Genomic DNA, 15424 nt, shown 5'->3' with positions numbered 1-15424 from the left:
ATCCCCATACATTACATCATTAGTTCTAGATGAAGTGTTCCATGATTCATTGTTCATGCACAACACCCAGTGCTCCATGCAGAACGTGCCCTCCTCAATACCCACCACCAGGCCAACCCATCCTCCCACCCCCCTCCCCTCTAGAACCCTCAGTTTGTTTTTCAGAGTCCATCGTCTCTCATGGTTCGTCCACCCCTCCAATTTCCCCTGCTTCATTCCTCCCCTCCTGCTACCTTCTTCTTCTTCTTTTTTTTTCTTACATTTTTTTTTAAAGATTTTATTTATTTATTTGAGAGAGAATGAGAGACAGAGAGCACGAGAGGGCAGAGGGCAGAGGGAGAAGCAGACCCCCTGCTGAGCAGGGAGCCCGATGCGGGACTCGATCCCGGGACTCCAGGATCATGACCTGAGCCAAAGGCAGTCGCTTAACCAACTGAGCCACCCAGGCGCCCACCCTTACATTTAATTGGATAATTTAAGTAGCAAAAATTGCAATCTAACATCAATAGCACCCCCCAAAGTCCCTATTTTCTTAGAACTTATTATTGCTCCTATTCCTGAATAACTGTACAAATATATTTTTAATTATAGGGGCCAAGGGCAGGCCACCCCAAGAGGCCACTTTGGCAGAAAGATTCTTTTGAGTTAAAAAGAAATAATAACAATAAATTTTAAAAACCCCAGCAGATGCAGAAAAAGCTCTTTACCTCCCCATCAACTGCCTAAAAAGAATTTAGATAGAGGACCCAATCTAAGAAGAGAGCTATCACCATACATAACTACAGTATAATATGAACTAGGTGTGGTAGACAAGGAGGAACCTAACAAAGTCTATTTGATCAAATCCTCTATGTCCCATTGTTCCTGAGTGGCTCAGCAAACATTTGTTGGGTTAAACAGTGTTTACTCTTTTTCATCTTCCTGTGAATTACATTCCTTCCCTTTGAGGTCCCAGACCCCTAATCTCTTCTCCTTAGTTCAGGATGATATATATTCCTCATTTTGCCTGCCTAGCTTTGGAATTTCATGTCTGTGTGGATTTCCTATGTACAAAATGAAATTTGATTTTCTCCTGTTAATCTGTCTCATATCAATTTGATTCTTTGTCCAGCTAGGAAGACCTTGAAGAGCAGAGAAAATTATTTCTCCCCGACAAATAGTTGGTTAACTTTCATGAGCTCCTTTCCTCCTTTATTAATACTGTAACTTGCCTCCTGTCCACTCTGAAATGCAGTTTTTTCTGTTTCATGCTCTCAGGTCCTAAGTTTAGCTTCATCTCTAATAAAAATTATTTTAAATGCCTTTCCATAAAAAGGATTATTTGAAAATGATCACTCTGTAAAGATGATAAATTTCACAGTATCCTATCTACCACTGGACAGTGTATTAGGAGGAAAATCTCTTCCTCATCATAACAGGCACCAAGTTCAGTTTCTTCCTATTGGCGTCAGAAGAACTCATCTAAAGGTGAGGCAGAATACACAAATCAGCAGGCAGCAGCAGCATCCCAAAGCCTCCTTCTCTTAGTTTGTAACTCACCAATGAAAGAAAATAAGAAGAAAAATATTAAAAATCATGTACTAAACAGAATTAAAAGAATACTTTGAGAAAGTTGTCTCAAAATAAAACTTGCTAAATTGAGCTCTTTTACAACCTGTTAAAGCGATGGCTTAAATACTAATGTAACTGGTGGCTCCTTCGTAGGCTAGTTGAGGTCCTGTAGATGGTTCTGACTTTTTGAGACTTATTTCTTCCTTCTCTACATTTTCTTTTCAACTCATCTGAATCCAGATATAACAAGAAAAACAACTGGTGCAAAATGACTCTGCACACTCATTCCTCAGTTGCTAGGTGCCTTCCAGATGGCCACCTGAAGATTTTAGGAATATATTATCTATTCAGCAGCTTGTCTGTGGCTTGTCCCTGGCTTTGAAGTTGAGATAATGTGCCTATAGCCCCAGTGAGAAGATATTATCATTTAACCCACATATTTAGGCATTGCTTGAGGGGTTCCAGACTTACCCAAAGGCAAAGAAAACAGGACCTCAGTCTTGGAACTGAGGGTAAGATAGAAAGAATGAGCTCCAGGTGACTAAGTGCTTTGGGGAAACCCATGGTACTGATCTGCAGATGATACAGGTGAGAAATTTGGCTGTGAATACATTCCAGTGAGCTCTTACATGTAAGTTCTTGACATAAAAGGGACTGAGCTACAACAGCTCAGATGAATCCCTCCCATTAAATTTCCAGTTTTCTTCCCTGAGTAACTGGCCAGGATTAGGAAAGGAACCCAATCTGAAACAGAAATTTAAATTCTCAGATTTTCCATGACTGAGTCAGAACCTTCCAGAGGCTTCTCATAAACAATAGTCCAAGTCACCTACATCTAAAAACAAAGGCTAACTTCCTGTTATTTTAAACAGTAAGAGCTTTTACACTGAAATAAATGGATAAAATATTATTGTAGCCACTCTCCCATTCCATACCATTTCACCAAAGCATCTCATGTGGGAAATCAACTTTGTTGCATCCACTCTTTTGGAAAAAGACTGATTTTGCCTTAGTTTTTGTTGAAAGAAGAGTAGAAAATATAGATACATCTTAAAAGCTCTCAGTCAGAATTGCAGTCCAGATCTGTTATTTCCTTGGTCTCCACTTTTGCAGTGAAATACCTTGCCTCTATCAAAGAGTTCTTTTCCTAAGGCTACCTTTGGGGTAAAGCTCTGTGGGGAAAGAAATGGATATTCACATTCCCGTCTCTTTCACCAAAGGGACAGAGACCCTGGGTGTTTCAGCCCACTTCCGGCGCATCTCTCAGCATTTTAACAGCCCTGCTTTGTGAAATATGGCAGGGTATGAATGTGAACGGGGACGGGCCTGCAGTTTTCCTTGAAGAACTGCTCCCTTGTGGGGCTGTTGTTTCCTCTCAGAAATTGTAATCTATCGCCACCTGCTGGTCCCTCGTCTGCGTGTTTGGAATAGCAGGAATTGGGTTTAAGATTTACGCAAGATTTGCCCAAATACAAATCACTGTGTCCTCCTTGATTAATTTCTTTAATATTAGAATATTTTCATCTTTTGAATACCAAGGAGGAAGGGACCATTTGACGATTATCTGAGGAACTCAGCTCTCTTCATTAGGAGAAAAGATTGTAATTTCCGGAGTCCTTTCCCTCGTTCTGGCTGAAATTCTGCCTTCCTCACCACCCTTTTAACCCTTTCCTGCCTTTCAGGAGTGAGTATGGTGTGATCTGTTGAAGTAGGGGTGTCGATTTAGCGATGGTCCCCAAAGAAAGTCCAGAATAATTTGGGAACTATCTTTAAAGTACTCAAACACACCGAATAGGCTTTAGCCTCGACTTAAGAAAAGCCGAGTGTAAGGTTAACAACGTTTCCCACAGTTCTCGTCTCAGGAGACAGACGTTTAAACGGTAAGCACTGCCATTTTTTCCCCCTCTTTTTTGGTCATAAATTAGATACTTAAAATAGATCTTAAAGAGCCAGCGAAAATGAACCAACACCGTGGCTCCAAATTACCTTTCCTGGAAGCTAAAAATGCTAAATGCGTTTAAAAGAAAAAAAAAAGTGACATTTCTCATTTACTCACCTTGACGTGGACCATATTTTACGCATAAAAATCTCTCCCGCAGCCTGTTTGGGGCCCCTTCCACGCCTTACTCTCCTCCCACCCATTCCCTTTTTTCTTTTGCTGAAAGGCTCGGCTCCAAATCCGATTGGAATATCTTTAAACATCCCTGGGAAAGGGCATTGTGGGCGGAGGGTCGTGTTCCCAAGTCCCAGCCGTCGCTGACCTAAAGGAAGGTTGTCCTGGGTGGACAGGATCGAGTAGCCAGGGCTGCAGGCTCGGAAACCCCTAACACCCAGGAGAGACCGGAGGGCTCGCGCTCGCCCACTCCTTCCGCCTCTGGGCTCCGCGTTCCCATTTCTTCAAAGCTCTAAACCTTACATCAAATGCAAAAGAAACAGCTGGGCGGACACCACTCCTTTCCGGACCACCCCTCACCACCGGTTCGAGTCCCTGTAGAGGATATCTATTTTCCACCCCAATTGTCCACAGCATCTCCTCCCCACCACCACGGGAGTAATAAAAGATAAAAAGAATAGTGAAAAACAAACAAAAATAGGGATTCCAAATGTTCTAAAGAGCCAAAAGACAAGCACAACAATACTCACTACAAATTCTTACCGAGAAGGAGAGGACGAAATACTCTAATCGCCCAGCCCCCACTCCAACAAGGGGAAAACACCGCAGTTACAGCCGGGAGGGGAGGCGGGCAGGGTCTGTGGGGCCGGTTGGCCGAGAGCTGGTGACTGAAGCCGACTAAAGGGAGGCCTAAGGGACAGAACGGCGGGCGCTGTCCGTGGTCCTTAAACAGCCGCGCCCTGTCTCCCAACTCACTGGCTGTAATTCCAGGCCCTTGGCTCCTTAACATCTCTCTGAGTCCAAGAGTCTAGGTTGGAATGGGAGATAATTGGAAATTAAACCAAAACCATAAGTCCCCAAGTCTGTTACTTTCCCTGCCTAACTGGAATGTCAACTCCATGAGTGCAGAGATAATGTAAGTTGCTGGAACAGTGTAAAACTCCCTGAGAACAGCGCCTGTCGCATAGTAAGTGATTAATAAATATTCGTTTAATTACCTAATTTTTTAATATTTAGTTAAACATTTTTAAATTAAGGACGAGACTTCATTCCCTCCCCCTCCATAAAGGAGAAAGGGAGGGATGTCCTCGCAGTTGGACGGACTCAACTTTAATTTGTGATACCTGCTTTTTGTAGATTTTTTTTGCCAACGGGATCATTTTCTTGGCTAAAACGTTAGGGGTGAACGTTTTGGACACTGGGGTCAGAAGAGGGAGTGGCCGGAAATTTCTCAGTCTCAAGCCACAGGTGAAAGTAAATGAATCTTCCTTTCAGGGGAATCTCGGGTCTTGGGAGAGGGTTGAGGAGCCAGGGCGAGCAGGCATCTTTCTGGGACAACGGCCCCTGAGGGGCATCGGGATTTGTTGCCTCCTCCCGCCAGTCTCCTTGCTCCTTGCGTCTTCCATGATTTAGCACGGGCACTGGGCTCTCTGATTGGTGCAACCATCTCATTTAGGGAGGTCTGAGGAGGGGGCGTGGGTGGAATTCCGAGCCTCATTTCGGAGTCAACCGCACATTTCAAGCATAGCGGTGCAAGGTTTTGAAGGGACCTTTCCTTCGCTGAGTGGGCACGCCCACCTTGCCCAGCCTGGAGCTCCTGCGCCCAGAGTTGCGGTGACTGCCCTCCCGCCGCCGTTCAGGATGCTTTTGGGTCCTTAAAAAGTGCCCGAGCTTTTATTGTGAGGTAGAGAGAGGACAGCAGTATTTTCTTCAGTATCAAGGGCAACGCGGTTATTTCAAACCTCAGAGCGCTATCCCTCTTACTAATGGGACTGTATCTTCTCAGGGCGGAATCTTCGATCTTATTAGGGAATTTTCGGTTATTAGTAAGATTTTCTGTCGTTCAGAGAGAAGGTACGGGCTTCGGTTGGACCAGCAAGGCCGCAGACGTGTCCATAAATAACCCCTGCCTACTGCACAGTAACAGGGGGAAAAAATCACTGTGAAACGAGTAAAGGAATCACTGGTTACACGGTATCACCCAGCCACACACAAAGATCAACTTTTTTTTTTTTTTTTTTGCCCTAAAGGAAAAGACACTGAGGTAGACGAAGGAGGAGAACATATATTAGCGACGAGGCTGGCTGAAGGATGGCTTGAAGAGGCGGGAGAGTAATAGAGCCCAGACAGCCCTTCCAGGGGTTAGTTAGCTCCCGCGGGGAGGAAAGACCCCGCCCGCACAGGGCCTCGCGGTCTCTGGGCGCCTGGCGCCCCCTGGTGGAAAATTTTCGGCGAACGCCTTCTTATTGTGAGGTGCTTTTCCGAACGCGGCAATTCATTAAATATGCTTAAATAATGCAAAGGGAGAATCCTTAAAAAGCGCAAAATCGTAGGGGGGGTGGTGAGGAGAGTGGGCAGAGTAGGGAGGGATGGTCCGCTGCCCACCCCCACCCCGCCCCCTGGGGCCACCTCTGTGCTCGGGTTTCCGTTTGTGTGAAGCCGCGCTCGTGCGTGTTATTAACCTTCAGATGTGATCAATCAGGAGGGCTTCTTTCCCCATTACCAAGAGGACCAAAACTAGCAGGGAGTGCACAGTGGGTGGGAAACAGGACCTTTTCTCTGCGGGTGGCCGTGGGTAGCGGTACTTAGGTAAAGTACTTTGGGGAGGCTCTGAGTTGGATGAAGAAACTGAAGTGAAAGGAGACGGAGTCTCCTCCGGGGTCTGAGTGTTCCCCTCCAATCTCTGCCTCCTTTGCTTTTACAACAGTCCTGGCTCAGTAGAGAGCCAGCGAGGACACAACGCCAGAGCTCGCTTTTACTCAGGTAAGAGTCGCGGGGTCGTAGATCTGGGGGAACCGCGAGGAAAGAAATTGAGGCAAAGCCACTGTTCTAGTCTTCCCGAAAATATGGGAGGGGAAGGAAAAGGGGGAGAGGGATGAAGAAGAAGCACTCAACGAGGCAGAACTCTTCATAGGAATTATCTTTTCCCTCGTCTTACCCGACACCCTCTTTCAAAAATAGAGCATGTTGAGTACGTTCTGGATTACTCATAGGGCCTTTTTTTTTCCGAGCCCCAAACCGTGATCTGGATTTATAATCGCCCTTTAGAGCTCCAGAGGCGATCAGGCACCTGCAAAGGAGCCCCACCGCTCTGCCGACGAGCTGCCCCCGCGAGCAGCGGCCTCGTGATTCCCCCGCGGAGCCGTCCCCGCCTCCCCACTCCGCCCCCGCCTCCCCCGAAGCCTACCAGCTGCCTCTCCCGACCGCTCTCTTCTCCTTCCGGAGCTCGCGTGCGGGACGGTGCTGGCGGGAGCCCGGCGGCAGCTGGAGGTGACGCCGGGAAGATTACGCCTGTGGCAGGGCCGGGGCCGAGCGGATCGCTGCGCGCTGCGCAGAGGAGCGGCAGGAGCGCCCTGCTTGCTGTCGCCTAGCCCAGGTGGGTAAGCGCGCGGCCGCCCGGACTTCCCAGTGCCCGGCTTCAGCTGTTCAGCTGGGTCCTCTTGACCCGCAGTTTCTTGGCCAACCCCCACTCCCAGCGACAGCCATCTACCCTCCCTAGCAGAGCACGTCCCGCCTGCCCTACTCCCGGCTCTCCCTTGGTGCGCGGCGCAGCGACCCCGGCCTTCGCGCTCATCCTACCCCCACCAGCGAAATTCACGCCTAGGGATGCCCAGAGGCTGACACCCGCGCTGAAGTGGAGAGAGGATTTTCCCCATCGCTTCCCGGCTGTGAGCGCCCGTCTCACCAAAGGGCTCCTGAGCAGCAGCTGCCAAAGGCACGACTCCGAGCGGTAACCTGTTACTTCCCCAGAAGCTGCGGTCTACCGTGGCCGGCGTTACAGTATGAATGCGCGCGCAGGGCTAGGTGTGGGATCCCAGGGTGCGTGTGAAGGCGGTGGCGAGCAGGTGCTACTCTGCGGGGTCTTAGATCTACCCAGATTGGCCGGCACCTCTGTCCCGGGGCCTTCGGTAGCCATCGCGCCAGCGCCGAGCGCAGTACAGGGGCGTCGCGCACCGATCCTAGTCTGCCGCCTTCCGAGCGCAGAGGGCAAGTTCGTTTCCCCAGTAATGTTCCCCTTTCTTGCCACACTCAACCTCTTCGGCTTTGTTCAGCGAAAAATCTGGGGACCTCAGAGAGTTGGGTGGAGAGGGAACACAGAAACCCGGACCGAGCCTCGTCCTAGGCTTCCAGATGGCTCAAAACGGGGTGGGACAAGAGGGAGACAAGGTTCCGACCCGCTGCTTTCTGGCTGTCTAGAGTGCAAGGTGACTGTAGTTCTTCCCCGCCAAGTCCGAGAGAGAACGTAAAGATATGGACCCTTTTTTTCCTCTCACCGTGTCTCACCAAAGTCCCCGGTCCTCGGAGCAGTTAGCCTCCTTCTTTCCAGGGAATTAACCAGACACAACAACGGGAACCAGACACCGAACCAGACGTGCCCGCCCAGTGCGCACTCCCCCCCGCCTGCCCGCCCTCCGGCTGCTGAGAGCCCAATGGGGCTTGTCGTGGCTCGGCTGGAAAATCATGCACTGAGGCTCCCTTGCCCTCCTAGCCCTATCCCCCCCACCCCTGCGTCCTGAACTGGCCTTGGGCTCCCCTAGTCTCTGCGCTGCACTTCAGGTCACCCCGCTCCGCCGCCAGACTGGAGAGCAGCCCTGGGCTACGTTGCCCGCGCCGGAGTCCCAGAGCTCGCGCACACGTCTCCTCCTCCCCTCGGCGCACCCCGACTCAGCCTGTTAGGTGCCCTTCCTCCCGCCTCTCTGTCCCAAGCCCTGACTTCTCGGGGGGAGCGTCCGCGCCCCCGACCGCTCAGTCGCCTCCCGCGCAGGACCCCGGAAGCCCTCCCCGCACTGCTCTCGCATCTCTTTGCAGCCTGTTCCTGCGCCCGACTGGCCGAGGACCCCGGACAGCAGAGGCCCCGGGACGACCAAGCTGATGGCGTCTTCGACCCCTTCTTCGTCCGCAACCTCCTCGAATGCGGGAGCGGACCCCAATACTACCAACCTGCGCCCCACAAGTAGGTTCTGCCCCAGTTTCCTATCGAATGGACTGCGGGGAAGATGGGGGCGCTGGGACGTGAGGAGGCTGCGCTGGTGGAAAGGGAAGGGGGAGCGTGGAGACGATGGAGGCTGGAAAGAAATGGGGCCCTGACCTGGGTCTCGGCCAGAGGTCGTTTGACTGCCAGAAATGCTAGGCGATTCTGGGGCGCTGGAAAGTGGGAACCACGCAAGGTTCGAGTAGCTGCGATCGTTGGGGGCTTCGCTTCGAGGGAGGGACGGGCGGCGAGAGTGTTGTTTTTGTTGTGTGTGGTTTCTTTGGCTTGGTGGGACGACGGGGGGTCGGGGCAGAGGGCGGTGTGAGGAGACTCTAGTCTCGGCGGGAATAGAGAGTTTTCTGTCTCCAGCTCTCGCTGAGCTGAGACCTGACCCCCTCCTCCTTTCCCCCTGCGCTGTGCTCAAAGTCTATAATCAGCAGAAATTTCGACGTTAATTGCAGCTTTTAGAAAACTCGGGGTCCCTAATTGCTCCAAATTTTCGTGGAGCTATTGACGAGTGAGGGAGAAACCAGGGGCGGGAAAGGTGCATAAAATGGTTTGAGACTGAGCTTCGACATTTTAGACAATTAATTACATCTCAGACCAAAAAAAACAAAAAACAAAAAACAAAAAAACAGCAGCGGGCAGCAACCTGAGTGGAGAGGTGGGGAGCCAGGAAGCGGCAAGAAGCTTTGCCAGGGCGGGAGGAGAGAGCACCCTTCTCTTTTCTCCAGGGCAGGAGATCTGTCAGCAATTGACAGGTCGGCAAAAGAGAAGAAAAGGGGAACCAGATAAAAGGGGGGACGTGAGTTCAATGCTTCCCCACCTCTAGCTCAGTGTGCTCTTCAGCCCATTTCCAGAATTTGTCTTTAATTCAGATTTATTTCCTACCTTTCTGTAGAAGTCTGGCGATGGAAGAGTTGTTTTTCTTTTTTTGCAGTTTGGGTTGAAATGAGTCCCCCTCCCCCAATCTATCAGCTCCAGTAGTAACAGCCCCAGATTTTCTATAGAAGAGGGGTTTAGAAATGGCAGTGTGGTTAGGAGGGCTTATTGCTATGCTTTTATGGCACTTTCTATAGACTTGAGAAAATGTCGATCGTTCCCATCAACGAAGATGGGGGAATGTTATCCGGGGAGCCCCTCTCCAATCCCTTGGCGCAGCCACTGGCACCCGGGCCGGAGGCCTTGTCTTAAGTCCTGAGGTTGCGTTTCAGTTCCCTTTGCAGCTCCCTCTCCCCGCCCCCCAGGCGAGCTACAATTACCCACACAACAAAGAGGGGCTCGGGAGAGCCGCCAGCCCTGATGGCACGTGAGCCGGGCACTGGCGGCCGCTGGCCGGATCAGGCCGGGAGGAACGCGAGGCCTGCTCGCCTTTGTCTGTTGCTCTGGCCTTGATGGATTTTTTTTCCAGACCTCTCCACATTTCCCGCCCCTTTTTTGCTGCCTGACAGGGCAGGGCAACCGCAGTGTTCACCGACCTCAGAGTCCTGCCCCATCCCACCTCACCCGGGTTAACCTTACCTCCCGGCGGCAGCCCGCGGTGGAGCGCATACGCCCAACCTCGGGGCCGAGAACCAGTGGAGGCGCTGACCTGAGTTCGCACATGGCCTGGCGCGCCCGGAAGGCACCGAGGCAGAGGGAAGATAGTCGAGGACCCTGCCTGGGAAGAGCGTGCAGCACCTGTCCTGAGAACGTCGTCGCCTGCCCCCCCGCCCCCCTCCCCCCGGCAGCCCAGCTGCGGGTTGGGCACCCTAGGCTGCAGGCGCACGCCGGGCTCTCTGCCCGCTCTCGTCCTCCCTTGCAGACACACCCTCGCCCGCCCAGCGGGCTCCGCTTCTCTCTCTCTTCAAGGCCTCCTGGGAGGTGGCCTTGCTCAATCCGCACAACCTTACTCAGCCTCTTCGCTACACCAAAGGGAATCTCTCACTTCCTCTCCCCCATCCCTCTGTCCCTTTATTACTGTAACCCCCAGCTCTGACAGGCAGTGCATTGGGTCTGAACACCAGTGCCCCAGCTGAGTAACCTTGGAAAAATCGCTTAACCTCTCTGAATCCCTATTTTTTATTTGTAAAATGAATCTTAGATAAACACTCTTCTTGTTTCATAGAGTTGTTCTGAGGATTAGCTGAGATGGTGTTTAAAGCGAAAGCACTTTTTGAGTGGAAATAGCTCTTTACCCGCCAGGTATTATTTATTATAAGGGTTTTGCTTTCGCACCGATTTCCTGTCTGTGGCAGGAACTCCATCTGTGACACGCTGTCTCACTGACGTCGGTCTATTTCTTCTCCCCGCTGGGGCTCTGTTGTGCCTCGGGTTTAATGGATGTCACTCTCCTTATCGCCGCCGACATTCGCGCGGAGCTGAAAGCTCGGACCAGGGTGGGGTGGGGGATGGGAGTGATTGGAAGCGCCTTGCTTTGAGAGATACGAAGGGAATTTCACGCTGGGCCCACCGCACCAGTGCGCGCGGGCTCCAGAGGCACCCCCGTGCTCCTTCCTGCTAGCTGAACCCCGAGGGCAGGAGAGACCCTGAGGAGTTTGAGAACAGCCTGGTAAAGAAGGAAAACACAACGGCTCCTAGGTCGGCCATTCGGACCCGGAGGAAAGGCGCCTGATTCCCTTTGCCTTCGCCTGCTCCAGACCTGAGACGTCTGAGGGAAGGGTTAATGAGGGGCAGGTTGGGAAGAGGGGATCCGCGATGAGGACCGGAGGCACACTATTGTTTCCCGACTCTGGGTCCGACTGAAGAGCAGCCATGCGAGCCCGATCATCTAGTCAAATACTATTTTTCACCCAATTAATTCCTGAACTCTTCCGCGACCCCATTTCATGCCAGTTTATTTTAAGCTGCCACTCGGCTGGAGACCCGCCAAGAAATTATGAGACGTTTTGGTCCCAGATGCCTCTGTGTTCCCTTTCCGGGCTGCTGTGGTCGCCCTTCGAGTCTGCAGGGCGGAGACCAAGGGACAGGGCCTGGCGGGTGGGTGCTGGGTAACACGTGCGGCTTAGCCCGGTCTTTTGTACGTGGTCCACTCGGATCTCGCCTCCCCTCCGCCCGTCGGCGTTGCTTGGAGGCCTGGCGGGCCGCATGGGTGCTCGGCCTCTCAGAGACGCCATTCTATACCTGAAAGTGGGAGCAGGAAGGGAGTGTCATGGGCACTCGAAGGGCACGAGTCTGCCCTTCGGCCCACGTATCTGGCCTCTTGCTCCTTTCAGGAAGGAGTTTTTATTGAGGAGCACTGGCGAAAGACCTGCCTTCTCCTCCCCAGAATACCTTTGCCCTCGACCCGGTCCCCACATGCTCCGAACCTCACTGATCGCACCTCTTTTGCTTTCTAGCGTATGACACCTGGTGCGGCGTGGCCCATGGATGCACCAGAAAACTGGGGCTCAAGATCTGCGGTGAGTGGAAGGGCCCGCTGGGGCCCAGCAGGGCGGCGCAGCTCTCGGACTTTGAGGGTTTGGGAGAGTGGGGCGCAAGAGGAAGGAGATCCCGGCTCTTGGGTTTGGTTTTCTAAAGTACCTACAGCCCCGACGCCTGGCGAGAAGCCCCTCTACAAGTCTTAAACCTCCTCCGCCTTCCCTTGACCCGGCTGGGGGGTACGTTTTCGTCTGGAGTCGGGGACTCCCAAGAGACAGCGGGGCTTCCCGGGTCTAGGACACAGCGCCCCCGCGCGGCAGCCCCGCTCTTCTTGCCGGCGTCAGGGCAGATCCTAAGCGTGCGCTCTACCTGCGTGGGGAAGGAAGGTCTGGTTGAAGAGGTGAACTGGTCTGGTTTTCCCGCAGAGCAGGCCTAAGGCATGGTTTCCGCCGGAGGCGGAGGCTGGCACGTCGTCCCCCCTCCCCCGCCAGTCCCCGCCAGCATAAGTTGAAAGTGGCCTCCCCAGCTTGAGAATGTGCCCCGAGATGTCACAACGGATTCAGATTTCGTTCTTTCATTCTTTGCCTGCAGCCCTCGGTGGCCTGCCTGGGGGAGGTGCGGACGGCTCGGGCCAGAGGGTTTGCGGAGCTTGCCCTTGAAGGAGAAGGAAGGAAAAGGGGGCAGGCGGGGGCGTGGGGCCTCAAGAGGAGAAAGGGGGTGTCGGGCACGATTTGCCACAGAGGAAGACAAATAGATCTGGGAGCTGGAGAGGAGAAAGAACCGTTCTCCGGAGACGTGAGGGTCTGAAATGAAAACGCCCAAGGGACGTCATTTTTTTTTTTTTAAGGAAAAAAGGAGACTTGTTCGAAGGGACACAGCTGAGTGGCTCCGGCTGAACAATGAGGACTTGCTTTCCTTGCTACATTTCACCGTCTAAAATCTCTGGCCTTATCGGGCCAGAAAATACGGACGTTCCCGAGCAGGGGGTGGAGGGGCGGGGGAAGATTAACGAGGGGCTTATTAAAGAGCCATCCGTCAGCGGCTGCGCGCGGGAGATAGCGGCGGAGCGGGCGCGGGGCACGCCCGCCCCAGCCCCGAGCGCCCCAGCGGGAGCCGGCCACTGAGTGTTCCCTGGGCCTGCTCTTCCAGCTTCTCTGCGTCCGGGGGCCCGAGGAAGGCGGCGGCGGGGCCCGGAGAGGACAGGGGCTACTTAGCGGCTCCGGGGAACCACCCTCCCTTCCCCGCTTTGCCGCGAGACGCCCTCCCAACGCTTCTGGGGCTCTGTCCCCTCGATCCACGGTGAGGAAGCGTTCCTCAACTCCTAGACGCGGCCATCTCCCAGGGAAAGCCCAGCCCTGCCGCGGGGCGGCCCCAGGTTTGGCCCTCTCTCCGGCCCGCGAGGCCCGCGGGGCTAGGCCCGGGCGGCGTCGGCGGGCGGGGGAGGCTGGCGGCAGCAGAGCTTTGTTCTATAAATAGCCCCCTCCCCCAGCCGCCATTCCCGGCTTAATGGCCCGTTTCGCGCCCGGTCCCTTCGGCGGCCACGGCGCTCAGCTTCTGCAGCCGTCATTGTCATGCAGGCGGGCAAGCAGAACTGAGCAAGCCCAATGCGCCCGCCGCGGTCGCCGGCAGGGTGGGGGAGACTTGGGGTGAGGGCTGCCTTCCCCGCGGTCCTGGGCCTGCCTGGCCGGCAACCTTCGTCCCTCCTGCACTCCCTGAGCCAGGCGTCGCGCCGCAGGCCGTGTCCCCTGTGGCCCCCTTCCGGAGACACGCCCTGAATGCCCCTAAAGGGTAAACGGGCAAGAAAGAGTTGAGCTTCGTTGGGTCCGCGAATAGGGGTCCCCGAGTTTGCATCAACTTACTATGAGGGAGAGCTCTTGAGCATTTGGGGGCTACCATCCGCGGAGAGTTTCTTCCCTGTTTTAAACACACACACACACCCCAACACTAATTTCAGGAAAGTTGCAACCCGTTTGACAGGAGGAAAGGGCTGGTAGTCTGTTGAGCGGGAACTTGCCTTCTGCTAAAAAGCAAGCTTTGGGGGCCACAGGTTAGGAGGCTTCACATTAGACTTGATTCTGAAAGGAAACAAAACACCAGGCGGATTTATTTCCAATACCTTGGACCAACTCTGGCTTTCCAAAGTGCAGTCTTTGGTTTGGACCTGAATCCACAGCCTCCCACCCTCCACTCAGGGACACCCCAACTCCCTTCATCCCAGACATTCGTGAGCCTGGAGGATGCCTTCTCCACACTCTGCAGGTTGGTCTGACCTTTCACATTAAGACAGCAGTAGAATTAATTTTCCTCTTCTCACCTACAAATCCATTGCCCTAGGTGACCCCCATAAACATCTTCAGTGCCTTGCCAAGATTCAACTCCCACCCCCTCTCCTACCTCCCTTCTCTGGAAGCCAGGGAAGAAAGCTGCAAAAAGGCTCTGGGTCTCACCAGTGGTACCCTTTGCTTCAGAGGCAGAATCCCCTGGGAAAATAATCAGGTAGAAGAAACCCAGGGTTTGCCAAGAGGTAGAATGGGGTAGCTACAAGCATGGTGGCATGACTTAAATAGAAGGAGATGCAGGGGCTCTGGGTTCTACTAACTTCCCAGTGTGTCCTTGGCCCTCCATCACTTATATATGCAGAGGTCCCAAACTGGTTGCCAGCTACAGCCTATGAGCTCTTTTATTTAGCCCATGCAGTGTGTGTGTGTGTGTGTGTGTGTGTTTGATTTTGTGTCAGTTGCCATACAACTTTCAAACAGAGAAAGACTTCAGATATTATGTATTTCTGGCTTCTGTTGAAATAAGAAGTTGGGGCGGGGGAGATCTGGCAAGGTATTTTGAGCCCAAAAAAATCAGGAAAAAAGTTCCTTCCTCCAGGTAGATGCAATTCCACTCCACAGCTTGCTGAGCAAGAGCAGGGGTTGCGGGGGGTGGAATGGGCTTTAGCCCTCCTTACCCCCTTGGCCCTGTGCCCTTCTACCATGCACAGCTCATAGACTTGCTCAAACCAAGTGCTCTCTAGTTCCCTACACTCCTCCCCTCTCAATGGGCCCCCTAGGCCTTTGAGTTTGGGGGCAGGAGTGAGGAACCAGCCTCAGGATCTCCCCTCCGCCCAAAGGAGGAGTTATCACAGGGTTTGCCTCCTGTTCTCCCCTTAAAGCTAGCGACAAGCTGACCAAAGTCAAGTGCAGCTTTGGTTTGCCTCTGCTTTTCTTTTTTGCCTCTTGGGAATGTTGAGCTGGGTTACCAGTCACTCACTGCTTAAACTAGGTCCTCACAGGTGGTATGCGGAGCAAGAGAGAATCCAATCTGCTTCAGTCTCAGGGACCCCTGCTTCCAGGACCCCTTGCTAGCCAGGGAAGTAGTCAAAGCACTGACTTCAATGTCATCCACCACCTGGTCATCCTTGGAGAAGCATACATTTCTTC

At 53.0% G+C, this 15424-nt stretch overlaps 1 protein-coding gene across 2 annotated transcripts in view; it reads left to right on the top strand.

The window, feature by feature from the left end:
* The first annotated feature begins 6862 nt into the window (after positions 1-6862).
* The window catches only part of GAD1 (glutamate decarboxylase 1), a 42164-nt gene continuing 33602 nt past the window's right edge, over positions 6863-15424 (top strand). Inside the window, exons 1-4 of one of the 2 annotated variants that reach the window (XM_081814203.1) lie at positions 6863-7040; positions 7167-7394; positions 8474-8618; positions 11975-12037. In XM_081814203.1, the coding sequence (XP_081670329.1) occupies positions 8537-8618; positions 11975-12037 (145 nt within the window). In that variant the 5' untranslated portion in view covers positions 6863-7040; positions 7167-7394; positions 8474-8536. The remainder of the gene's footprint in view (positions 7041-7166; positions 7395-8473; positions 8619-11974; positions 12038-15424) is intronic. The other variant, XM_081814204.1, reaches the window with a different exon arrangement.

The sequence above is a fragment of the Leptonychotes weddellii genome, chromosome 3, assembly GCF_054177405.1.
Source record: "Leptonychotes weddellii isolate Sample4059 chromosome 3, ASM5417740v2, whole genome shotgun sequence".
Taxonomy (NCBI): Eukaryota; Metazoa; Chordata; class Mammalia; order Carnivora; family Phocidae; genus Leptonychotes; species Leptonychotes weddellii.
Note: the sequence above shows the minus strand (reverse complement) of the source record. Positions and strands in the feature narration are given on the sequence as shown.